We start from the raw sequence: 23,496 nt of genomic DNA on the forward strand, positions 1-23,496 counted from the left end.
GATAAAAGGTAATAAAAGAGAACTGTAATGTTGTTCCTTTTTGGTATGTTTTACGTTTCTGTGGACATCAAGCCTTAGAAGAAAATTTGCCTTGCTCCATTAATAATTAGACATTGCAATGTGCTTATTAGTTAAGAACATGAATCATTTGCATATTATTTTAACAAATGCTCTGTAACATCAAGTTTTATTTGATAGTGCTATTTTCTCCCTCATTGCCCAATCTAGAGTTGTCCTGTCTAATTCAATAGCTACTGGCCACATGTGGCTCTTGAGCATTTGAAGTATGACTAGTGTGACTGAGGAACTGAAGTTTTAATTTTATTGAATTTCACTATTAATTGCCAGATGTGCCTAGTGGCTGTTGTGTTGGACAAAACAGACCTGGAGCAAAATATGTTTGACTGATCTGGTTCAAATTAATTCAATTAAATGAAAGCTTATCCAACAGTTAAATCACAAGTTTCTTTTTTTTTTCTTTTTTATTATTATAATTTTTTAAAGATTTTATTTATTGGAGAGAGAGAGAAAGCCCAAGCTGGGGGAGAGGGAGAAGGAGAAGCTGGCTCCCCTCTGAGCAGGTAGACTGTTGCGGGGCTCCATCCCAGGACCCCGGGATCATGACCTGAGCCAAACAAAGACAGACAATCGATTGAGCCACCTAGGTGCCCCACAAGTTTCTGTTTGTATAGCACTCGATCCATTTAGTGAAATGTTCACTGCTTTTGTTCAGGATTTATATTCTGTGATTGTTTGGATTGCAGTCTCTCTCTGGTGATATAGATGGATATGGGAGGCAGACCATAACTACTCATGAGGCTGATATGTGTGAATAGGGCTAAAGACAGTACAGGGACAAAGATCTCAAGTTTATGGACAGAAAAGTTATAAACATAGTTAAGTCATTAACCTTTCCCTGTATTCTCAGATAGTGTTCTTTAAAATCCACACTCTATCCATTCTTTAAAATCCTTAGATACCGTATCTTTAAAAGAACTTGAGAGAGAAAACAAAACAAAACAAAAACCCCTGATAGCTCCAAGAATCTAATATTTGCAAAATTTTTTAAGTTAGTAAAGAGTAACAATACTCTTGCCTCCACTAAGACAGTTTTGTTTTGTTCCCGAACCTGATGTGCACTTATTTGTAGCTGTTTTTATAGTTTAAGATTTTCTGAGTTAGCTTTTAAGTTATCCTTGAAAATAGTGTCTTTTCTTTTAATCATTGTATCATTGTATAGTATGAAGGGCAGCACATTCTTGATGTTTGAAAAATACTCAAGCTGAGGTTTCCATAAAATTTATTAATAACTGCAGTTCACTTTACCTCACAGAGAAGCATGGTGATTTTTTGTGTGTGTTAAGAATACTTGGGGCGTCTGGGTGGCTCAGTTGGTTGAAGGACTGCCTTCGGCTCAGGTCATGATCCCGGACTTCCAGGATCAAGTCCCGCATCGGGCTCCCGGCTCTGGGGGGAGTCTGCTTCTCCCTCTGACCTTCTCCTCTCTCATGCTCTCTCTCAGCTCTCAGTCATTCTCTCATGAATAAATAAAAGCTTTAAAAAAAAAAGAATACTTAACATGAGGTCTACCTTCTTAAATTTTTAGGTGTACACTACAGTTTATTAACCATAGGTGCAATGCTGTTGGACAAATCTTTAGAACTTACCCATCTTGCATAACTCAAACTTTATACCCATTGAATAGCAACTCTCCATTTCACTCTCCTCTCAAACGTAAGCAACCACTTAATGTACTCTCTGCTTCTCTATGATGGACTGTTTTTTTTTTTTAAACTACGTTTTTAGTTTTGTCTATTTTAATAAAGAGCATAGAATTACAGAAATTTTTTCTGAATTCAGGAGTTTTTCCAAGTCACAAGAAGTCTGTAGTAGTTAGCTCCTGGTATTGATTCAATGGCTGTTTGATCATAAATAGGCAGTTTTCTTTAACATTTTCTCATGCTTGTCTTATCTTGCTTAGATAACTGCTGTAATTTCAGCCATTGCATCTGTGTTTTAGACAACAAGAGTCTGGGAGGCAAGAACCCATCTCACATCAGGCTCTTTATCAGGAAATCAAAATTTTTCGGAACTTATCCTCTTCTTCCCAACAGTCTTTTACCTGCCTTGCTAACAAAAACAAACAAAAAGATAATATTTTTATTAGCAATCAAAAAGGAGATAGTAAGTGTTGAATATCAGAGAGCTTATAATATGTCACCCTGATTATTCAGAATGTTTTCTGAAGGTTAAATTTGGCACCTGGTAAGAGAAATATTTGATTTTGAAGGCCACTGCATAAAGGTATGAGTTCTAATGAATTGTTCATGAGTAGCAGTTGTGCAGAGCGGTAAGAATAGGAATTTAACATCATAAAGAGATGAGGTTGTTTTGTTTTTGTTTTTGTTTTTGTTTTTTAATACAGTGGGAATTCTGTAAATGGCTGAACAATAGAACATTTGACATCTGATCTAATCCTTAGACTTCAGTGATTAAATCCTCAAGACTGAGTAGTGTTATGGTAAAATAAGGAGCCGCATAATATGATTATGTAGACTCAAGTGTATTTTCGTGAGCTTCTGCCATTGACAACTGAATCTCCTTAACTTCAGTCTCCTGAATCTTGGCTCTTCCTTACCAAGTCACCTGACAAGAGCCTGATTGTACTGCATCCCTAAATGCTTTTTCACCTCTTGGGCTCTGTAAAGGTTTCTTTTTTCATCTTGAAAACTTCCATAAAAAGATATGCTTAATCTCTTAGAAACTGTTTTATCCCATTATTATGAAGAAAGACTTACCCAGTAAATAATTGATCAGTGGTACTACAGTTCAGACTTCCTTTCTAGGCCACACTTTTTTGTCCTCTAAGTGATTTCCTTGCTGTATTTGTGGCTCTATAATAAGAACAGGGAATTATGGTTATTGTTTTTCTCCTTTATTCTTTTTTGTCATCACCATCTTACCCAGTATCAAGCAGTTTTCCTGACAGATAATAACTCAGTATATGTTCAGTGATTGAATGAATGTCATTTTTTTTAAAATGTGCTTAAGTATTAAACTTAGTAGCACACACAGCCCAATATATTACACACCCTATTTTAAATAAATCAAGGCAGTAAGTATCATGGTTACCTATGCCTGTCTTCACTTGAGACTATCTTTGAAATAGATTTGTCTATACTTGTTCTGCATGTCACTACCATAGAGTGTGGTTGAAGAAGGATGTGATGTTCTTAGAGATTTTTAGATCTTAAATTCTAAGTGGTGAAAAACTTTATTTAACCTGTTAATTTTAGTAGTTATTTCCAACTTAAAAATTATCAACTCAAAATTTAAGCAATATTAATTGAAGATTCTCTATGCCTTTCCCCCACTCCCTTCACTCTAAGGTGATAAAAGTTGCATGGAAGTTTGTACCATTTAATCTAAGATATTATTAATTTTAAGCTGTTACACAAAGAAATAAAAAATAGTTTTATTATGAAATAATATAATATTTTCATGTAATGCAGGAATTGTGCATATTATCTTCTCAATACTTTCACATTCTTCATTGCCTCTAAAGAATTTGGCAGTTGCTTCTGCCTTCACATGCATTTCTTGGTTTGTAATAGCTTCTCAGAACAGAAATTAGAATTTCATCTACCTGGAACATTGGGACCTCTTCTCATTTTTAAAGACATGGTTGTTTCTTGGAAAAATATGGAATTCATACCATTGTTCCAGTAATAAACTTTGGCTTCACCGACAATAAACTATAGCCTACTACTTTCATTTTATGTACATATACATTAACTTTTGCTTCAGTGATGATTCACTTTATTATCTTTTTAAAGGCATTCCAAATATTAAACTGATCCCTTGTAAAAATGCTTGTAATTCTGTTGAAGTGACAACAGCTTGATCAACTTTGTGCACATATAGGCAGTGATAACTGTGTAGTAACAATGCTAAGAAGCCTGTCATCAGTTGGAAGATGCATCTCAAAATCAGAGATGTTAAAATATGAACAATGTGTTTTAGAAACTGTGAAATACAGTCTCTCCATACGAGGAGGTAAGCTTACAGTATTGCTAGGTTTTGGGGTGTGAGCCTCTGGTCCTGCCCCTTCTGCCAAAAGAGCATCTGGTTAACAGGTCCACAAGGATTAAACTATGTAATCCTGGGTCTGTCCCCAAGTTTCTTTGAGTCTCCAGTCTGTCTTGTACAGTTTTACCTCTCTGGACAGTGGGAACCAACCCTTGGTTATTTTCCTCATGCCATGCTTAGCTCCACATTTTTCAAATTGCTGTGAGAACTCTGAGAAACTGAGTTTAGAGTAGAAAATAAGAGAGTTCACTGAAGAGGTGATATTTGAGTTGTAGTTATTTTTAAAACTAGTGAGTTATTCAAATAAGAGCCTTATGAAAAACGAAAGTTAGATTTCAAGTGAAAGCATTGCTAAGGGATTCCCAGTATGAGGGTGTATGCAAGTGGCATGTTGTGAGCCTCTTTAGAACACAGGCTATGTCCTAGGGTCATGGAAAATCAGTCAGATTTGGGGCCAGACCTAGAAGGCCATGTTAAAATATATATATATTAAGGATTTGAATTTTACTATTTGTGAAAATGGTCATAAATCATCAACTGCTTTGGAGCTGAATGATACCATGAGATACATATTCTAGGAAATGGACCCTGGTAACCTTATGAAAAAATCAGAGGCGGAAATCAACTAAGGTCTAATATCTTGAAGCTGTTTCACCTGTTCACTTGAGAGGTATCAAAGCAGAAGCAAAAGCTAGTTTAGGGGGGGAGGGAAATGAAAAACTGACAAAACAGTAGTACTCAATAGAATGCAGGGAGGACCTCAGTGTCCCCTACCTCCCTCAGGTGGAATGGTGACTAGGTAGGTTGTGTTACAAATGTTGAGTTAAAAAGGTTCAGAGGAGGGGCACCTGGGTGGCTCAGTGGGTTAAGTCTCTGCCTTCGGCTCAGGTTGTGATCTTCTGGTCCTGGGATCGAGTCCCATATCGGGCTCTCTGCTCAGTGGGGAGCCTGCTTTCCCCCCTCTCTCTGTCTGCCTCTCTGCCTACTTGCAATCTCTCTATGTCAAACAAATAATCTTAAAAAAAAAAAAAAAAAGTTTCAGAGGAAGACCAGGTTTAAGGCTAGAAGATAATGGGTTTAATTCTTGATGGGTTAAAAATATTTCCTACCGGGCATGTAGAGAAAGAACATCTTCTTAGATATTGGTGATCTGTAGTTTAGTCATGCCAGAAAAATTAGGGAATGGTGGTTCTGCATAGCACAATAATAATAAATTAGAAGAGAGTATTAGTCATTGATATCTCCAACGAATTCTAAATTTTAATGGTGATTATGAAGAAAGATTTATTAAGTTAGTAAGATCCACACACCTTTGCTGTTCTTTTACTCTAAATACTTTTTGTTGTACTACTTTTTACCAGCAGAAGTTTTTTGGAAGCTGTGGTTTAGATTAACAGTACAGCCTGATGTGTAATTAGAATTAAGGTCTATAAAGATGTGATAAAAATAATAACCTCATATTACCATAAACTAGTGAGTAGAGTAAGAAAATAGGCAAACCTGTGGAAAACCTCTATATGGATACATTTTCAAACTGTATTATAAATATTAAAAACATTTTATGGGGCACCTGGGAGCCTTGGCAATTAACTCTCAGTCTCTTGGTTTTGCCTGAGGTCATGATCTCTGTGTTGTGAGGTAGAGCCCCTAGTTGGGCGCTGCTTTCAGTACAGTCTGCTTGGGATTCTCTCTCCCTCTTCCACTGCCTCTCCCCTGTGTGTATGCGCACATGCGCATGTGCTTGCTCTCTCTTTCTCAAATAAACAAATTAAAAAAACACATTTTGTTTGTTTGTTTATTTCAGAATATACTTCCAGGCCTGCAGCTTTGGTTAAATCCCTATTTCTGAGAGTTAAGAAAAAGGATTAGTTAAGAATTTTATTTACAGAAACTATAGAAAAAAATAACTGTATTGTTTACTTAAGTCAATTGAGAATATTATATGAGGTTATCACTTTAGTATAACTAAAATCATTTTTAATTATCTACACTAATTATATATAAAATCCCTGGAAATAATAGAATCATATTTTGAAAGATAGAATCTGATATAATTAATACAGGCAAAATAATCATGTATTTTATGAGTGCCATTCATTATAATTCCCCTAAATATTTTCATTACCTTCCTGCTACTCCAATCCTTTAGGAATATTTTAAAATGTGTCTTAATTTGTTCCAGGATGAGTATTAAAATTTTGTTTTTGTTTTTGTTTTTTTTTTTCTTGCAGATAAGAATGTGCCTTTTGATGAGAGGACTTCATCTTTCTACAATGAAGAGCAGAATTTCTATGTTTAAGGAATAAGAAGCCACTTTATCACTGGGGGCGGGAGGGTATTTAAGTTACATATATTATGAAAAACTTTAATTTGTTGCAATAAATACTGTATCATTTTGTTATGTCTGTATGTATAGAAGTGCTCTTAATGGGCTCAGAGTTGTTGGGAGTGAACTGCACTATAATAGAAATCTGTGTGAAAATTACTTTAGAGTAGGGTGTTTTCTGATCAGTTACTGTTTCTTACTTACCATATTATAAACAGTTTTAAATATTAGTTAATGTTGTTTTGTTTTGGGGTGTTTTTTTTTTTTAGAGGGTTTGCCCATTAGTTGTTTTTTTTTCCCCATTAATTGTTTTTTGCTGAAACTAATCCCAGCAACAAACTGATGTGTAAAAATAATTTAAAATTTCTTTACAGAGATGTATTCCCCATTTTTGTGGGAAAAAGAAGCCAAGTTTATTACTTTGCATTTGGTTTTTTTAAATATTAATAAATGAATTGTATGCAAAAAATAAATATGATTTAAAATTACTTTTAAAGTGGTACAGACAGAATGTGTTTACAAAATAAATCCAAAGAGTATAGTGTTCTATATTAACAAAAATATTTTATATGGTTTCTAGAAAAATCTTTCAAAAAAAGGTTATTGCACTTAGCAACTTAAGATACCTGCTTTGATTAGATATTTTAGAAAACAGTGAATTTCAAAGCCATTTTATTTACTTATAGTATTATGAAAGATAGAAGTAATAGAATAGCCTTCTAGTAATATATTAAGGTGTGGTAGAGTAAGGAATTAAAGTGTGTAGACTCTGGAGTCAGACAGACCTGAATACAGAGATTGACTTAATAACTCCAAACAAATTGTTTAACCGTGTTGAGCTTCAATTTTTCACATTCTAAAATTAGAGGGGAACTTACAGGAAAAGCATGGGTTACAAATTTAGTTGCTTATAGAGGGTAGGGAGGTAATGTAAATATGTGGTGTCTGTCAGGATAGGTTCGGTCATATAGTAGTAACAGATGGTCCCCAAATCACAGTGGGTTACAACAAAGATTTATTTCTCACTCATGCTGCCCATTTGTTATGGACTATGATTTTGCTCTTCATTGTCTTTTCTTCAGGGTCAAGGCTAATGGAGAAACTTCTGCTTGGAATATTGCCTCGTAGCTAAATGTCCAGATGTGTGAACTGCATGCTAGTTCATAAGCTTCTACCCTAAAGTGATAAATTTTATTTCCATCTACATTTTATTGGTCCAAACAAACCCTAAGGCTACTCCAGAGTTCAACAAGGCAAGGATAGGTAATCTTCTAGCAATGAGGTAAGTTGAAGTATTTGACCACCCAAAATGCCAACATAGTTTTACCAAGTATGCTAATTGGCTTTAACACAGTGAGTCAGGTCCTTCTGATGTCACTGTATTTTTATATGTTGTGTAAGGAGGAATTAAAGTGCAAATATATTTCCTCTTCTAAAGGGATCAACCTCTGTTTGACTCCCATAATAGTTACTTTGAGGAAACACTTGCTTCATGCTACTAAGTCATAGTTTTATTTCCCAAGAGAAGCTAGGACTACAGATTTCTTGTACGTTTCCTCATTTTGAAGTGTTATTGAAATAGAACACATTTTTGGATTTAAGTTTAGCTCCATTTTGCAATATTTGAAAATCCCATATAATAGTATGTGTGATATATATATATTATATGTAATAATTAATCTACTGATCACTGTTATTTATAAACTGACATTTGCATTAAAACTAAATGGAGTTAAGAATTAAATTTACCCTAGAATAAGAATTCTGTTTAAGATAAAGTAATGGTAATTTTAATAAATGATCTCCAAGTTAGGTTTAAAGATGTTACTAAAATGTTTAAAGCAGCAGCAGCAACTTTATTAGAAATACACAATTTCACTAGGTGACTGACTCCTTTAAAGAGAATATCCTTCAACTGAATATGGAAATTCTGGCATGTTTGTTAAATATGCTCTTACTTCATAACATTCATATAGTCATTCCTGAACTGCAAATCTACTCTTAAATAATCATCATAATAAGCCATGCTCTTATTAAAATGCCAGGTAGTATGCCAGATTTTAGCTTCATTAGGTATGTAATAAGCATGCCAATAAAATGGTTAGAATTTTCATCTACAGAGCTGTATATACATTATAAAATAGCTGGGGATCATAAATCTTGTGAAAACCTGTTACTTTTCTCCTTTCCCGGTTTGTATTTCTTTGTGGCTATTTTGTTAAGAGCCTAAACTAAGAATTAGAGATCAATAGAGAGTAATATAATTGTGTTCATTGTTCAGGATTAGAGTAAATTAGAGAAAGGGTAGTTTTGTAATAATTTATAGATGTTATACACTGAACTGACCAATGGGGATGGAAAATTAAGTAGCTTCTTTCTGCCTAATTTCTTGTAATTAGTAGGTAGAAAACCAACTACCTACTAACTAACAACTACTGTACAATGAAAACAAGCCCTTGGGCTTGGTACTCAAACTGCACCCAGTCAGCATCTAGGCAATTACTAGCATTAGTTCCCTCACTGAAGGTATAATCTATTACCTTGTATCACCTATCTTATTCTTTTTTTTTCTTTTTTTGCTACTTTAGTTTTAATTTTATTTATTTTTACTCATGTAGTATAACTTTACGTAATTTACCTCTCTAAGTAAAACAATAAAGGAAAGATAGTTTGTCTTTCTCATTTGGGGATGTAAAAAGAAATTATAAAAAAAAAATAAAGAGGGGCGCCTGGGTGGCTCAGTGGTCTAAAGCCTCTGCCTTCAGCTTTGGTCAAGATCTCAGGGTCCTGGGATCAAGCCCCACATCAGACTCTCTGCTCAGCAGGGAGCTTGCTTCCTCCTCTCTCTCTCTCTGCCTGCCTCTCCACCTACTTGTGATCTCCGTCTGTCAAATAAATAAATAAATAAAATCTTAAAAAAAAAAAAAAAGATTGAAGGGATGAATGTAGCAAAATAATCTGTTCTGTAGACATTTGGAGTACTCCCCCGAATATTCCTCTGGTTATCGTGCCAAGGCTTCCCTAGTCAAAGAAAACTTTCAATAACTTTTAAGGATCAAGCAAAAAATAGAGGTGAGTGGAACTCCTATTGCTGAACTTTGGGTGTAAGCCTGCTTGGAACAGGACTCCTACAATGCCAAATAATAATCTGGAAGGCCGTGGTCCAAGGCCATTTTTGCTGACTATAAGCGTGGTCAACGGAACCAGAGGGAGCACACAGCTCTTCTTAAAATAGAAGGTGTATATGCTGGAGATGGAACAGAATTCTATTTAGGCAATTGATGTGCTTATGTGTACAAAGGAAAGAACAACACAGTGACTCTTGGTGGCAAACCAAACAAAACCAGAGTAATCTGGGGAGAAGTAACTCATGCTCATGGAAACAGTGTCATGGTTTGTGTCAGATTCGAAGCAGCCTTCCTGCTAAAGCCATTGGCCACAGAACCCATGTGATACTGTACCCCTCAAGGATTTAAATTTAATGAAAAGTAAATAAGCAAAGGCATAGATTTATTCTCGCGTCAAAAAAAAAAAAAAAAACAAGCAAAATCCTTTTTATAGATGTTATGCTTGATTTAGTAAGATAGATGTTTGATATTTTCTCTCTTATTATACTATCAGTCTCTGGAACAGAAACTGAACATTTTAAATCCACAGTCTCCAGTGTTTTTGTTTTTGTTTTTTTTCTTTACCTACCCATGGCATTAACAAGTTACAAACCAAGAGGTAAAATAAGAAGGAAGAAATTAGGAATGGGAGGATCCTCCCCAAAACTTTAATGACTAGCTGCTTGAGAAATCCTGAATGCTGTGTATTCCATTTAAAGTTTCTGTCATAGAGTCATAGTATAGATGTATGGGCAGTTGTCTGGCTCTGTTTGTTTTTGTTTCTGTTTTTTACATATGACTCTAAATTTGTGTGTTTTTATTTGGATTTCTCATTATTCCTTTTTTTTCCATTAAAAAAAATATTTATTTATTTTTATTCTATTCAGTCTTTATTCTTAATATACAGTTTCCTTTAGTGCCCATGCCTTGTCATCCAGGCTGGTAAGGCAAAATTACTCAGATCGCTTTGGTCAAATAAGCATTTGAAGCAAAGTAAGCCAAACATCTCTGATAGTTATTTCTGTTAATCTGCCATGGTCCTTTTTGAAGCAACTGGGGCCCCACCTATTGTTATGACCTAAGAAGGATTAGGAGTTCATTTCACCCTTTGATTCTGCTTATCCCTTTGCCTGAAGAAAGTTCCCGGGCTGTGTTGTTTGTTTTTCCTTAATCTCTAAAACAAAAATAGTAAGCTTCAGACTTTAGCTCTTCTCCCCTTAAATTATGTATTTTTCCCACTGATTCTGTTGCTACTCTTCATCTGTTCAGAGTCTACTCTCCTTTTCTAAAATTTTTATTTTACTCAGGAAGCTTTTCTTGGGCTAATAGCTTCTCATGGGTAAATCAGCTAAATTTTAGGTATTCTAGTACCAGTATAGTCAGGGAGATCCAGGAAGCCTGCATAATAACTTGTTTCCAAGCAACAAATATGTGACCTTTGATTAGCTGGTGTTGGTTTGTCAGATTTGCAATACACCATACCCAAAGCTATGGGTTTAACAAATCCTAGGATCTTAGGTGATATCAATACATACAGTCTTTCAGAAAAGATAAATTCTCTATCTTTTCTGCTCTTGATTATTTCTTTCTTGAACTATGGCAAGCCAGGCTCCAAAAGTAATCACCCCAATTCTTTGCTTACCCTTTTAATGGATTTCAGTATTCTGTGTTCAAAATACGGATAAATTAATTTTATTTCACAATATTCCATAGTTTGGGGTTGTTTTTCCCCTGCAACTTCCTGTGACTAAATAGGCTTTGACAGATAGAGGTAGATTAATCAAGTTTATTTCTTATATCCATAGGAATCCACTGCTTATTGCTCTTGAATTAGTTACCTATCATAATAGGTACCTATTATTCCCAGAAAAAGCACCTATTTTGGATATCTGCTCACAGTGTTACTTACTTTTAACTTTTTTTATGATGTACATGGCTTAAAAAAAATTATATCTGAGGGTCTGAAAGCCCAAACTGTTAGTAGAACCAATGGGACTCTTCATAGAAGCGTTGAAGAGCTAGATTTTTTTCTGTAGGCAGAGTGATGGCTCCTAGCCCCAGCGGTGGTGGGGAGGTGGGGGATGGGGGGTGCAGATTAAGTACACATATGCTGGTTCCACACACAAAAATTCTGGTTATATTGGCATAAGGGGTGGCTTAATTAAGCATCTGTACAGCTAGAAAGCTACATGAGCAATTATTTTGTAAACTCAGATTAAGATCCTTTTCCAGTCTAAAGATTAATCACATTGTGATTGAGAGCAGAGCTTCAGAGTCTAACAGACCTGTACTGAATTATAGCTCCATCATTTTGCTCTTGATATCTTCAGTATTTCTTTTTTCACAATCTCCTAATCTCCACCTATAACAAATAGTTCAGACTAACTGAACACTAGTGTGCTAAATGCTTTAGATTTGTTCATTCGTTCAATCCTCACACTAACTCTTTGAGAGAGAGATTATTATCCTCACTTTGCAGATAAGGATACAGAGGCTCAGAAAGATTGGAGAATTTGTTTCAAATCCAACAGCTAGAAAGTAGCAGAATGGCCTATTGAATATGAGTTCAGGAAATTTGTTTTTACTAATGTAAATCTTACTTTATTTCCAAACAAAGGATAAGGTTGTTTACAAATGTACATCCAACAAAAAGATAAAATCCGTTTGTGGAGGTGAGGAAATTGAGGCACAAGGAAAGAAAGAATGGGTAGGAAAGTAAGATCATAATGTGATTTTATTTTCTCTTATCTATGCTGTGAAATTCTCTACACTTGCTATAAACATGCCATAAATGTCACTGAAGAGAGCAGCAAAGCTATTCAGTTATTGCTAGTACAGGGACTAGAGGGAAATTTTTCACGGTTTCTCAGATAGTCATGTAATGAAGGTCCTCTGGGATACAGTAATGAACTCTTTCCTCAACGTCTTTACAGTAAACTCACAAAATATATCATGCACATCTTTTAAATAATGTTTTCCTGTATAGACTGGGAGCATCACACTCCAATATAATTCAGTACGACTAATTTCACAGGAAAGCAAAATAATCCTGTTTGTGTGCAACTACCTGCTGATTTATACTAACTGAAGGGTAGGTCTTAATGATATTTAAGGCAGCCTTTCCCACAATATTCTATTAAAAAAAAACTATAAAAGGAATCATTTCTTCACTTCTCTGATACCCTCTTTATTTGTTCATTTGTTTGCTTTTCCTTTTATTTGTAGCTCTCTTTGCTTTTAGGTTTCCCCCACATCCTCTCCTCTCCACACTTTGATCTGTCCTTAGGCATAACTACTCATGACTTCAGTTATCATACAGACAGTGTCAAATAAAAAATTGCACCAGGCAAGGAAGACTTTATTAAAGACTCTTACAGTAGTGGACAAAATAGAGGCCAGAGCAAAATCTAAATACCACTGAAACAAATATCAGAAAGGCTCTTAAGCCCTAAAGTACTGGGGATGTAGGGGAAGTTATAGGCCGTATGTGTTTGCTAATTGGCTTTATCTGAAGGGAAAAGAAACTTCTCATATTTTTATAAGGAGAGATAGTTTTGCATCTTGGCCCCACTAAAGTTGGGCTCCTACTCTCCCACAAAAACTGGTTGGGGGGGGGGGGGTTACTGTCTCCTTTGATGTTTACTTATACTTCCAGCAGATGGTTCTCAGGTCCCTAAAGAAAGACATTCTGGGTTGTAAGGCTGTCAGGAGTTCTTTGTTTTGTTTTGTTTTGTTTTGTTTTAAGATTTACATCTCAAATGGGCAGAAGACTTATATTTATGTTTAAGTAAATACTCAAAAAAAAAAAAAAAGGTATGTCAGGAATCATGAGTTAGGAAGAGGTGTATCATTTTAGTCAAGCAAAGGGGAATGGAATGTTAAGGCCATTTTGGTCAGCAGGTTGCTCACAGGTGTATATTTTCTTAAATTTCTCTGACATTTAAATCCCATATATTTAAACCCCTATATTTACTTCCCCCACCATGTGGATGGCCCATAGAACCCTCAAATTCATGATCATCCTCACACAAAATAGGCCTTACTCTGTGTTCCCATTCTCAATAAAGGACACCAACAGTCATTCAGGTATGCAAGCCAGAAGTCACGGAATCTTCCCTAGCATCTCCCTCACCTCCCTTGTTCAGATCAACACCATGTTCACATACACATACAATCAAAGAGACATTATAGCCATAGACAATTTAATTTTTTCCAAATTAAAATTATGGGGCATAAAAAAACTTATGAGGCATATACTATACGGGCTAGATTATTAGCATCTCAGTTTGCCATTTTTGTTGTAAAGTGAACAGAAGTGTTCTGTTAAAAAATGCTCACTCCATTACTGGCTACTATCAGTGTGCACACTGAATTACAGTCTTCCAAACAGGCACCTATCATAATTAGGCTCTTCAGTTTCCATAAGATACTGTTAACTCTATCTCCATATCTGCGTTTGAGTCTGGAGCATTATAGTGCTGGATTTTATCAGATTGATGGATCAAAAGCACACCAGCAAGAAGTTTTTTATGAAAATTGATAGTAGATATCACTGGCCACCAATTCCTCTGCGTTTGAATTTTATTTTTCTAACTGGCATTATGCCTTTGCTGAAGAGAGATGTTATAAAATATTTAGCTGTGAAGGATAAGGTTATATTTACCTTGTTAAGAATGAGTAAGCTGTATATGACATCACATCATATTTTTTTTTCTTTTTATAAGGATATGAGAAATATTTCCTCCAATTCAGTGTCAGAAATATTAGGTTTCCCACTGAACAGCTAGTTTAATATTTACTTTAGTTACTCTGGCAATTTTATAATTGTATGACTGACTCTTTTTCTTTGCCCATAAAACTCGAAGCTGAACTAGCAGCCCTTTTTAGCAAAATACAACACCTTTATGGAATTGTTTTGTGTATTCACCTCATTCCTGAAGTATCAATTTATTTACATGGCTACATGTGACCAAAAGCAGAAATAAGAGATTCTTTTTTTTCTATTATTTTGAAGTCAGGAAGTTTGTGGTTGCTAGTGCTTCTTTTATAGTCCAAGGAATTCAGGGTCAAGGTCTCTAAAAATGTCTTGGTATTTCCTTCATGGTCTCAAGATGATTATTACAGCTGTAGGAATCATGCCTTTGACAGCAAAGAAAAAGAAGAAAGAACCAGAAGAAAAATTGTTGGTCCTGATAACAGGTGATTTTTGCTATTATTTCATATCAAACATTCTCAAAACTTAGTAACTTAAAATAATTTAGTATTATCATAGATGGTTCTGTGTACTAAATAGGCTCAACTGGCTGTTCTTACTTGGGATCTCTCATGTTTGCTGCCAAATTGTGGCTGCAGTTGGAGGCATGTTAGGCTTTCTGGGCTCGATATCCAAGGTGACACATTCCCATGGCTTAGCTGATGCTGGCTGTTATCTGGGAGCTCAGCTGAAATGCTTACACATGGCTTTGGCTTTCATAGCACGGCAGCTGCGTTCTGAGATAGTGTCTCAAGAGTAAGTGTTAAAATGAAGGCAGCAAGGCTTTTTATGACCTGGTCTCTGATGTTTGAGAATATTGCTTCTAGTCCCATTCTGTTAGTCAAGAAAATAAGAAGTACTCAGAACAAGGAAAGGAAATTCGAACCTAGCTAGTCATGTGAGAAACAGCATAGCCATGGAGACAAGGAATCAATGGTGGCCAGTTTTGTAGAGTATCCACCACGATCTGCTCTCTAGCTACCAATATTCATGTCCCTTCCATATGCAAAGTAGACTATATTCCCAAATTATGACATTTATGACTTTGGTTTAAAGTCTGGGATGCATAATTTAAATCAGGTTCAAGGGGAGATAAGAGTTCCACTTTCTCAGATGCAGTTTCTCAAGCATGATTTCTCTCTAATGAAACATTTTGAGCTAGAGCAGTAAGTTATCTGCCCACTAAGCTCAGTAAGTTATCTGTTCAACACACTCAATATTAGAGTGGTGATACACATATATGAAATTGGCAAAAAAATATTTCCCAGCTTTAAAAAGAGATGGGTTCTGACAGGAGACACACAACAGTTGCTCACCACAGGAAGTCTAAGTCTGCCTGAGCACACAACACCACTTCCTTCTGTGGGGGCCAAGTCCTGCTCCCTGGTTGGGCCTCTAGGTTTCTAGTGCTGCATTCTAAGACTTTCCCTCTTCTCCTTTAGAATTAGCCTATGTTTGCTATTGAGTAGCTTTCTCAGCCTGCTTTCTGCCTTTAAAAGGTTGGAGCCCCCTTTTTTGTTTTGAACTATCTCTGTCACTTTTAGTCCAGTTTTATTGGACTAAAAATGGTTCAGTACACTAGGATAAAAAAAAAAAAAAATCCAACTTTTTGCCAAAAAGTCTTCTCTCTACTCTGGGCTAAGACTTGCTGGTGTGGGATCATACCTTTAAGATTCTTAGGAGCCCTAATTTCTAGTTAAGAAAGTCTGTAAGACACTCAGTGATATTCATAGAAGCCTTTTCGTCTGGTTGAAGGCTTGTCATAAATACTTCTAGGGGTCAGGAAAGGATGCTCCAAATGCACCACTGAAGTGAACTTTACCCTCCTATTATGTGTTATCAGAATATTCTGAGTTTGAGTTTTGTCCTGATGCCATTTCTTATTTTGAGAAACTTTTTGCAGGCTGCAAAGATTGGAGATGATAAACACTTCTATTTTTGAGCCAAATAAGTCCTAACTCTTTTGTTTGCTCTCTAAATTCTTCTATAAAACACTGAATATTGCCTTTTTTTAGCTCATTCTTTCTTTATCTAGATCTTATCCTCTGCATCTAACAGAAACCAATTGACAAATTCAGCATGTGCCTGCAAGTTTTCTTAGCCTATCTATTTATTAGGATAAGTTTCTATTTTCTACATAACTATAGCATGCTATCACTAAACTTTGGGCCACTAAAAGGTTTCCTATTACCTAGTTTCAGAACTTCTGAATATCATTTCTATAACCTGTCAGTCAAATCAGTCACTAAGGCCATCTCAGGTTGATGGAAAGGGGAGCTAAACCTCTGCCTGTTGATTTGTGAAGAAGCATGCATGGAACAACAGATTAGTGATCATCTTTGAAAATTATCTACCACATCAGGAAAGTAAAATTTTCCAGAAATCCTTAGCATTCTTCCCTCATTGGCCAGAATTGTTTCATAGTTTGGTAAAAGAACAGTATAGAAACTAGAAAATGTGGGCTTTTTCTTTTCTGTTCTTAAAATTCCCATTTGGGAATAGAGGATTAAGAAAATGCAGAGAAGTAACATTCATAGCTATTTTAAAATCCTGTTGATCAGGTACAGCAAGGATTTCCTGAAGCAGTAATAGAGTAAGTTCTGGGTCAATTTTTTACTCTCTCATTCCATTTCTAGGGTCTCTGGCTCTACCCTCTGAGATGCTACACAGATCTGATAGTTGAGGCTCTTATATATTTTAAAAAATAATTGCATGTGATGGTGTGTTGGGGGAATCCTGGGAATAATTTCCTACCTTTTTAGTGGAACAGAGACAGTTGCAAGAGTTTACAGCCCAGACTGGATGTTTGGTCACCATACAGTTCTGTCACAAGATCAGTAGATTACATCAGTCTAATCATCTAATCACCATCCTGTAGGTACAACTATAGCTAAAAATATTATCTAGTCAAGGTTTTTAACCTTGGATATCGTCTTTATTGACTGGCCATTACATTCTCCCCACTCTCCCTGCTTTAACTTAATGGTTATTGCTTTGGTATAATTTAAAGTTGTATATATTTGGGGGAAGGCTAAACCCTTTATTTCATTTTTGCTTTCATACTGGCTGCATTTGCCTGACTGTGTACCAGTTTTATCTCTTACTAAGATTGCTGCTTTGCTACTCTTTCAGTGGCTTCAATTTAGGATGTGAAACATGTTTTTATTTTTTAGCCTTCTGAAGCTTCAAATTATAGGATTCTCTGGCAATACACATGTCAAACTATAAGGAGAGAGCCATTCTCTTACAAAGTGGCATTTCCTCCTATTTTTGCTTCCAAGTTGTATCGATTTACCTTTCACCTGGGTTCATCTAGCTTTTTTAGAATTTTCCTAAAGGTGGCAGTAGAGCTAGTACTAGCCAACATTCTGATCAGTCCAACATTCTGATCAGAGTAGAGTCTGAACACTCTTTCCAGCAGTGCACAATCAGTCAGTGTGTAGTTTGCTTTCAACGTTCATCACATGACTGTTTAACCAAATATTTCCCATTGTGTGTAAAGCATGACCAGTTTTCTAAAGACAGGTATCTAAGACCTGGATTTTCATCTTTGTCACGAAATCAGTTCCACATTTTATTTTCTGTTACTTATAGCAACCTATTTCTGGTAACAGTTACCGAACCAATGGAAGTATTTCTGTGCAAGCACAACACATTTTAAATAATTTAATTAGTAATAGTTCATAAAATCCCCAGAAGGGCCAGAGGAAAACTGTTCAACCTAAGACACTAAGAACTAGATTACAAACTGTGATAGCTGCCCCAGAAAAACATACCTCTGTGATTCTACATGCCATGAGATCAAATCCCCCTGCCCAAAGATGGACTGAGTGGGTTCCCATGTATTGCCACACTTCTGTTTGATATGGCAAAGCAATCTGTGGATTACAGCTGTTAGCTGTATAGTCTGTTGTACAGAAAGGCAAGCTAAAAGCTGTAGAAGAATGGGTATGGAATAAGCAGATTTATAGAATCCGTATTTTTCCTTCCCTGTTGAGAAGCAACATATGTTGAGAGCAACGTATCAAAGTGACCCATACAACATAATAGGTTCAGCACTCGGATGTAAGTGGCATACACACTCCACTAGTGTGGTTATAGGTATTACTTAATTTTTATATACCTTAGTATGCCTATGCTGAAAAACAGATAAGTTCGGTGTGGTGACTCTCCAGGATAGTGCAAATAGTTGTTAGCATAGTGTCTACATGAAATCATTTCTCACTAAGTAATAGTTATTGCTCTTATATATTAGTTCCACTTTGAAGCAACCTCCCACCTTAGTTTTTTTCTCAATTTGGAATCTTTGCTATATGTACTTTCAAAAGGTAATTTAAAGTTTTGAAGTCTAGTTTTAGAATAAAGTTTAGCTTTAATAAATATAACTAATTTTGAGTATTAAAATATTATTTTAAATATAATTTTAAAATAAAAAATATCTTAGGATTTTTCAGGGAGAGTTATAAAGGCCTTCTGTAAAAAGTTTAATACCTCACATTTCTCTTTAAATTATGGATAATGTTAATGAGTCTTAATATTTAGTCACTAATTCCAGAAAATACTTTAAGCACATACTACCTGCTAATCACTCTGCCCAAGGGTGAAAAGACTGACAAGATCTTCACTGGACAGTTTATATTCCAGTAATGGAGACAGATAATAAACCAGTACACAAGGATAGGTAAAATGATTACTGATCGTGATCAGTAATCAGAAGGAAGTATGTAGCTGCTGTGTTAGGAAAGTATTGGTAAGAGTAGGGTAAGCCACTTAACATAGAATTCAAGAAATGAGAGGGTACGTTTAAACTGAGACCTTGAGGAATGAAAAGAGACTTATGTGTGAAAAAACAGTGGGAGCGCATTCCAGGGAATCACAATCTCAGAGTTCCTTAAATAGAAACTAATATGAGCCATTTGAAACACTGAGAGAAGACCAGGATGCCCAGGGTTTAGCAATCTAGTGGGAGAGACTAGTACAAAGTTGGAAAGCCAGCATGGGCGAGATTATGCAGTTACAAAGGCCTGGCCAGAAATTTGAGTTTTATTATCACTGAAATATATATGAGAAGCTATGGAAAGGATTAAAATAGGAAGTGATTTGATCTAATTTGTGTTTAAATTTGTGTTTAAAAAGATCCCTGGCAGTTATATAGAGAACACGCTGGAGTGAGTTCAAAGAAAATTAGAGAAACTAGTTAAGAGGCTCTTGAAATAAATAGTGTGCAGGACTAGGGTGGTAAGAGATTAAATGGAGCCAAGTAGGTGGTATGTAATACAGTTTAGACACACAACAAACCAACTGGAGCACTGATGGTTTGAGTGGGGCAGATTAAGAAAATGACTTCCCCTTTTCTTCAGTAATCTGGTCAGTTGTAGTATTCTAACTGAGATACGGTAGATTAGCAAAAGATTATGTTTGATGTAAGTACTTTGTGGATGAGCAATAAATCAAGATTTCATTTTAAGATTTCAGTGAGATAGCAAGTAAGGGTATCAACTAGACAGTTGCACTGATATCTAAATCTGCCTCTTGGGGCACCTGGGGAGTTTAGCCAGTAGAGCAATGCAATTCTTGCTCTTATGAGTTTAAGACCCGCATTGGGTACAGAGATTACTTAAAAATAAAATCTTTTTTTAAAAAATGTTTTATTTATTTATTTGACAGAGAGAGAGATCACAAGTAGGCAGAGAAGCAGGCTGAGAGAGGGGAAGCAGGCTCCCCGCTGAGCAGAGAGCCTGATGCGAGTCTTGATCCCAGGACCCTGAGATAATGGCCTGAGCCAAAGACAGGCACTTAATTCACTGAACCACCCAGGCGCCCTTAAAAATAAAATCTTAAAATAAATCATGGTTCTTGGATTGATATAAAAATACTGTGTATTGTCAATGTAAGACAATATTTAGCAAGGGGTAAGAAATGAAATCACCTGGGTAAATTGTATAGATTTAGGTAGAATGCATATGATCACTGTCTGAGAAACCTCAGTATACAGAATTTGTAAAGGATTCTCATTTATGTTTGTTTTCAACTCATTTTATAGGTTACGGAAAATGTATATGCATGTCTTTATGAGTGATAATTTGATTTTGAAAAAAGTCATGGGAATGGATGGGGACCCTGGTCACATAGGGAGGACCCTGAAGATTTAGAAGAGAAGAGGGCCTCACTGAGCTCTGAGAAACTTCAACTTTTAAAGGTTTAGTGATGACAGATACGCAAAAGAATTTAAAAACAAAAAAGAACTACCACAGAAGTGGAGGAAAGTCATGTGTACTAACACCATGATTGAGAGGGAAATGGAAAATGTTTTGGGAAAGATGGAGTGGTCAACTCTATCAGATAGCTCTGGAAGTTTTAATAACATGAAATAAAAGTATATATTGAGCTCAGATGAATTTCTTGTTGACCTTATTATTACTAGTTAAATGGTGGAAACAACCCAGAAAAAGTGAGTTTAAACTGAATTTGAGATCAAGTTGGAGCAATACAGAAAACACTTAATTTTTTCTTATAGAGAACATGAGTGAAGAAACAGGATTTAAAGAACTGAGAAGTTCTTTAGAGAGCAAAGATGCTGGAGATTAGAACACAAAATTTTCTTCAAATGTAATGAGAGAAGGAGAAGTTAGATGCAGATACTAAGAGGATTGAAAAATCAGTAATAAAAAAATGAGGGATTTTACATTTTCTTTTAATAAGATAATCAGTAAGAATAGAGCTAAGAAAATGTTTGAAAGGGACTGGGGAATAACTGTTGTATAGGTATTGAGCTAATTATATGATAGCTGGGTAGATCCAGGTTTAGGCTTGCCAAGTGATTGCAAAAGAAAGATTGGAAGGTAAGGTATTTGGGAGTATTTGCAGAGATCCAAAAACATGAGTCTTGATGGACTTTGAGAAAGTGAAGAGATCAGTGGGTTGCTGATCTTGAAGAAATCAGAGTATTACAGAAATTATGGGAATATTAAAAGTAAGCTTTCCAGGTAGAAAATAGCCTGGGATTGTAAAATATTTGAAATTATGATTTTGAGGGTGGTAGAATTTCTGGGATTAATTCTAGCTAATCATTTAACATTTATCTTTTTTTGTTGTTGTTTATTTATTTTTATTTATTTTTATTTTTTCAGTGTTCCAAGATTCATTGTTTCTACACCGTACCCAGTGCTCCATGCAATACATGCTCTGCTTAATACCCACAACCAGGCTAAGCCATCCTCCCACCCCCTCCCTTCCAAACCCTTCAGTTTGTTTCTCAGAGTCCACAGTCTCTCATGCTTCTTCTCCCCCTCCAATTTACCCCAATTCACTTTTCCTTTCCTTCTCCTAATGTCCTCCATGTTATTCCTTGTGCTCCACAAGTAAGTGAAACCATATAATTGACTTTCTCTGCTTGACTTATTTTACACAACATAATATCCTCCAGTCCTATCCGTGTTGATATAGAAGTTGGGTATTCATCCTTTCTGATGGAGGCATAATATTCCATGGTATATAGGGACAATATCTTCTTTATCCACTCATCCATTGAAGGGCATCATGGCTCCTTCCACAGTTTGGCAATTGTGGCCATTGCTGCTATGAACATTGGGGTACAAATGGCCCTTCTTTTCACTACATCTGTATCTTGGGTAAATACCCAGTAGTGCAATTGCAGGGTCATAGGGTAGGTCTGTGTTTAATTTTTTGAGGAATCTCCACCGTGTTTTCCAAAGTGGCTGTACCAACTTGCATTCCCACCAACAGTGTAAGAGGGTTCCCCTTTCTCCACATCCTCTCTAACACTTGTTGTTTCCTGTCCTGATAATTTTGGCCATTCTGACTGGTGTAAGGTGAGGTTTTGATTTGAATTTCCCTGATGGCTAATGGTGATGAACATATTGTTCATGTGTCTATTAGCCATTTGTATGTCTTCTTTGGAGAAGTGTCTGTTTATGTCTTCTGCCCATTTCTCGACATGATTATCTGTTTTTTGGGTGTTGAGTTTGAGGAATTCCATATAGATCTTAAATATCAGCCCCTTATCTGTAGTGGCATTTGCAAATATCTTCTCCCATTCCTTGCGTTGCTTCTTTCTTTTGTTGACTGTTTCCTTTGCTGTGCAGAAGCTTTTGATCTTGGTGAAGTCCCAAAAGTTCACTTTCACTTTTGTTTCCTTTGCCTTTGAAGATGTGTCTTTTTTTTTTTTTTTTAAGATTTTATTTATTTATTTGACAGACAGAGATCACAAGTAGGCAGAGAGGCAGGCAGAGAGAAAGAGAGAGAGAGAGGGAAGAAGGCTCACTGCTGAGCACAGAGCCCGATGTGGGGCTCTATCCAAGGACCCTGGGATCATGACCTGAGCCGAAGGCAGAGGCTTTAACCCCTGAGCCACCTAGGAGCCCCACCTTTGGAAACGTGTCCACAGAAACTTCTGTGTCTGATGTCAGAGTGATTACTGCCTATGTTCTCCTCTAGGATTTTGATAGATTCCTGCCTCACATTGAGGTCTTTCATCCATTTTGAGTTTCTCTTTGTGTATGGTGTACGAGAATGGTCTAGTTTCATTCTTCTATACATAGCTGTCCAATTTTCCCAGCACCATTAATTGAAGAGACCGTCTTTTTTTCCTGCTTTGTCGAAGATTATTTGACCACAGAGTTGAGGGTTCATATCTGGACTCTCTACTCTTTCCCATTGGTCTATGTGTCTGTTTTTGTGCCAGTAACATGCTATCTTGGTGATCACAGCTTTGTAATAAAGCTTGAAATCAGGCAACGTGATGCCCCCAGCTTTGTTTTTCTTTTTCAATTCTTCCTTAGTGATTTGAGGTCTTCTCTGGTTTCATACAAATTTTAGGATTGTTTGTTCCAGCACTTTGAAAGATGCCAGTGGAATTTTGATCAGGATGGCATTGAAAGTATAGATTGCTCTGGGCAGTATAGACATTTTAACAATGTTTATTCTTCTGACCCATGAGCATGGAATGCTTTTCCATTTTTTTGTGTCTTCTTCAATTTCTTTCATGAGTGTTCTGTAGTTCCTCGAGTACAGATCTTTTCCCCTCTTTGGTTAGGTTTATTCCCAGGTATCTTACGGTTCTTGGCACTATAGTAAATGGAATCGATTCTCCAATTTCCTTATCTTTTCATTGTTAGTGTATAAGAAAGCAACTGATTTCTGTGCATTGATTTTGTATCCTGCCACATTAGTGAATTGCTTTATGAGTTCTGGTAGTTTTT

General features: G+C 36.0%; 1 protein-coding gene and 1 pseudogene across 1 annotated transcript in view; both read left to right on the forward strand.

Moving 5' to 3' along the window:
• The window catches only part of FAM174A (family with sequence similarity 174 member A), a 37,924-nt gene extending 31,021 nt beyond the window's left edge, over nt 1-6,903 (forward strand). The window contains exon 3 of the mRNA XM_059175556.1: nt 6,321-6,903. Within this exon, the coding sequence (XP_059031539.1) occupies nt 6,321-6,324 (4 nt within the window). The 3' untranslated portion in view covers nt 6,325-6,903. The remainder of the gene's footprint in view (nt 1-6,320) is intronic.
• Nucleotides 6,904-9,562: 2,659 nt separating this feature from the next.
• Nucleotides 9,563-10,918, forward strand: LOC131831179 (large ribosomal subunit protein eL33-like; annotated as a pseudogene).
• Nucleotides 10,919-23,496: the final 12,578 nt, after the last annotated feature.

Source organism: Mustela lutreola, chromosome 5 (genome assembly GCF_030435805.1).
Source record: "Mustela lutreola isolate mMusLut2 chromosome 5, mMusLut2.pri, whole genome shotgun sequence".
Lineage (NCBI taxonomy): Eukaryota > Metazoa > Chordata > Mammalia > Carnivora > Mustelidae > Mustela > Mustela lutreola.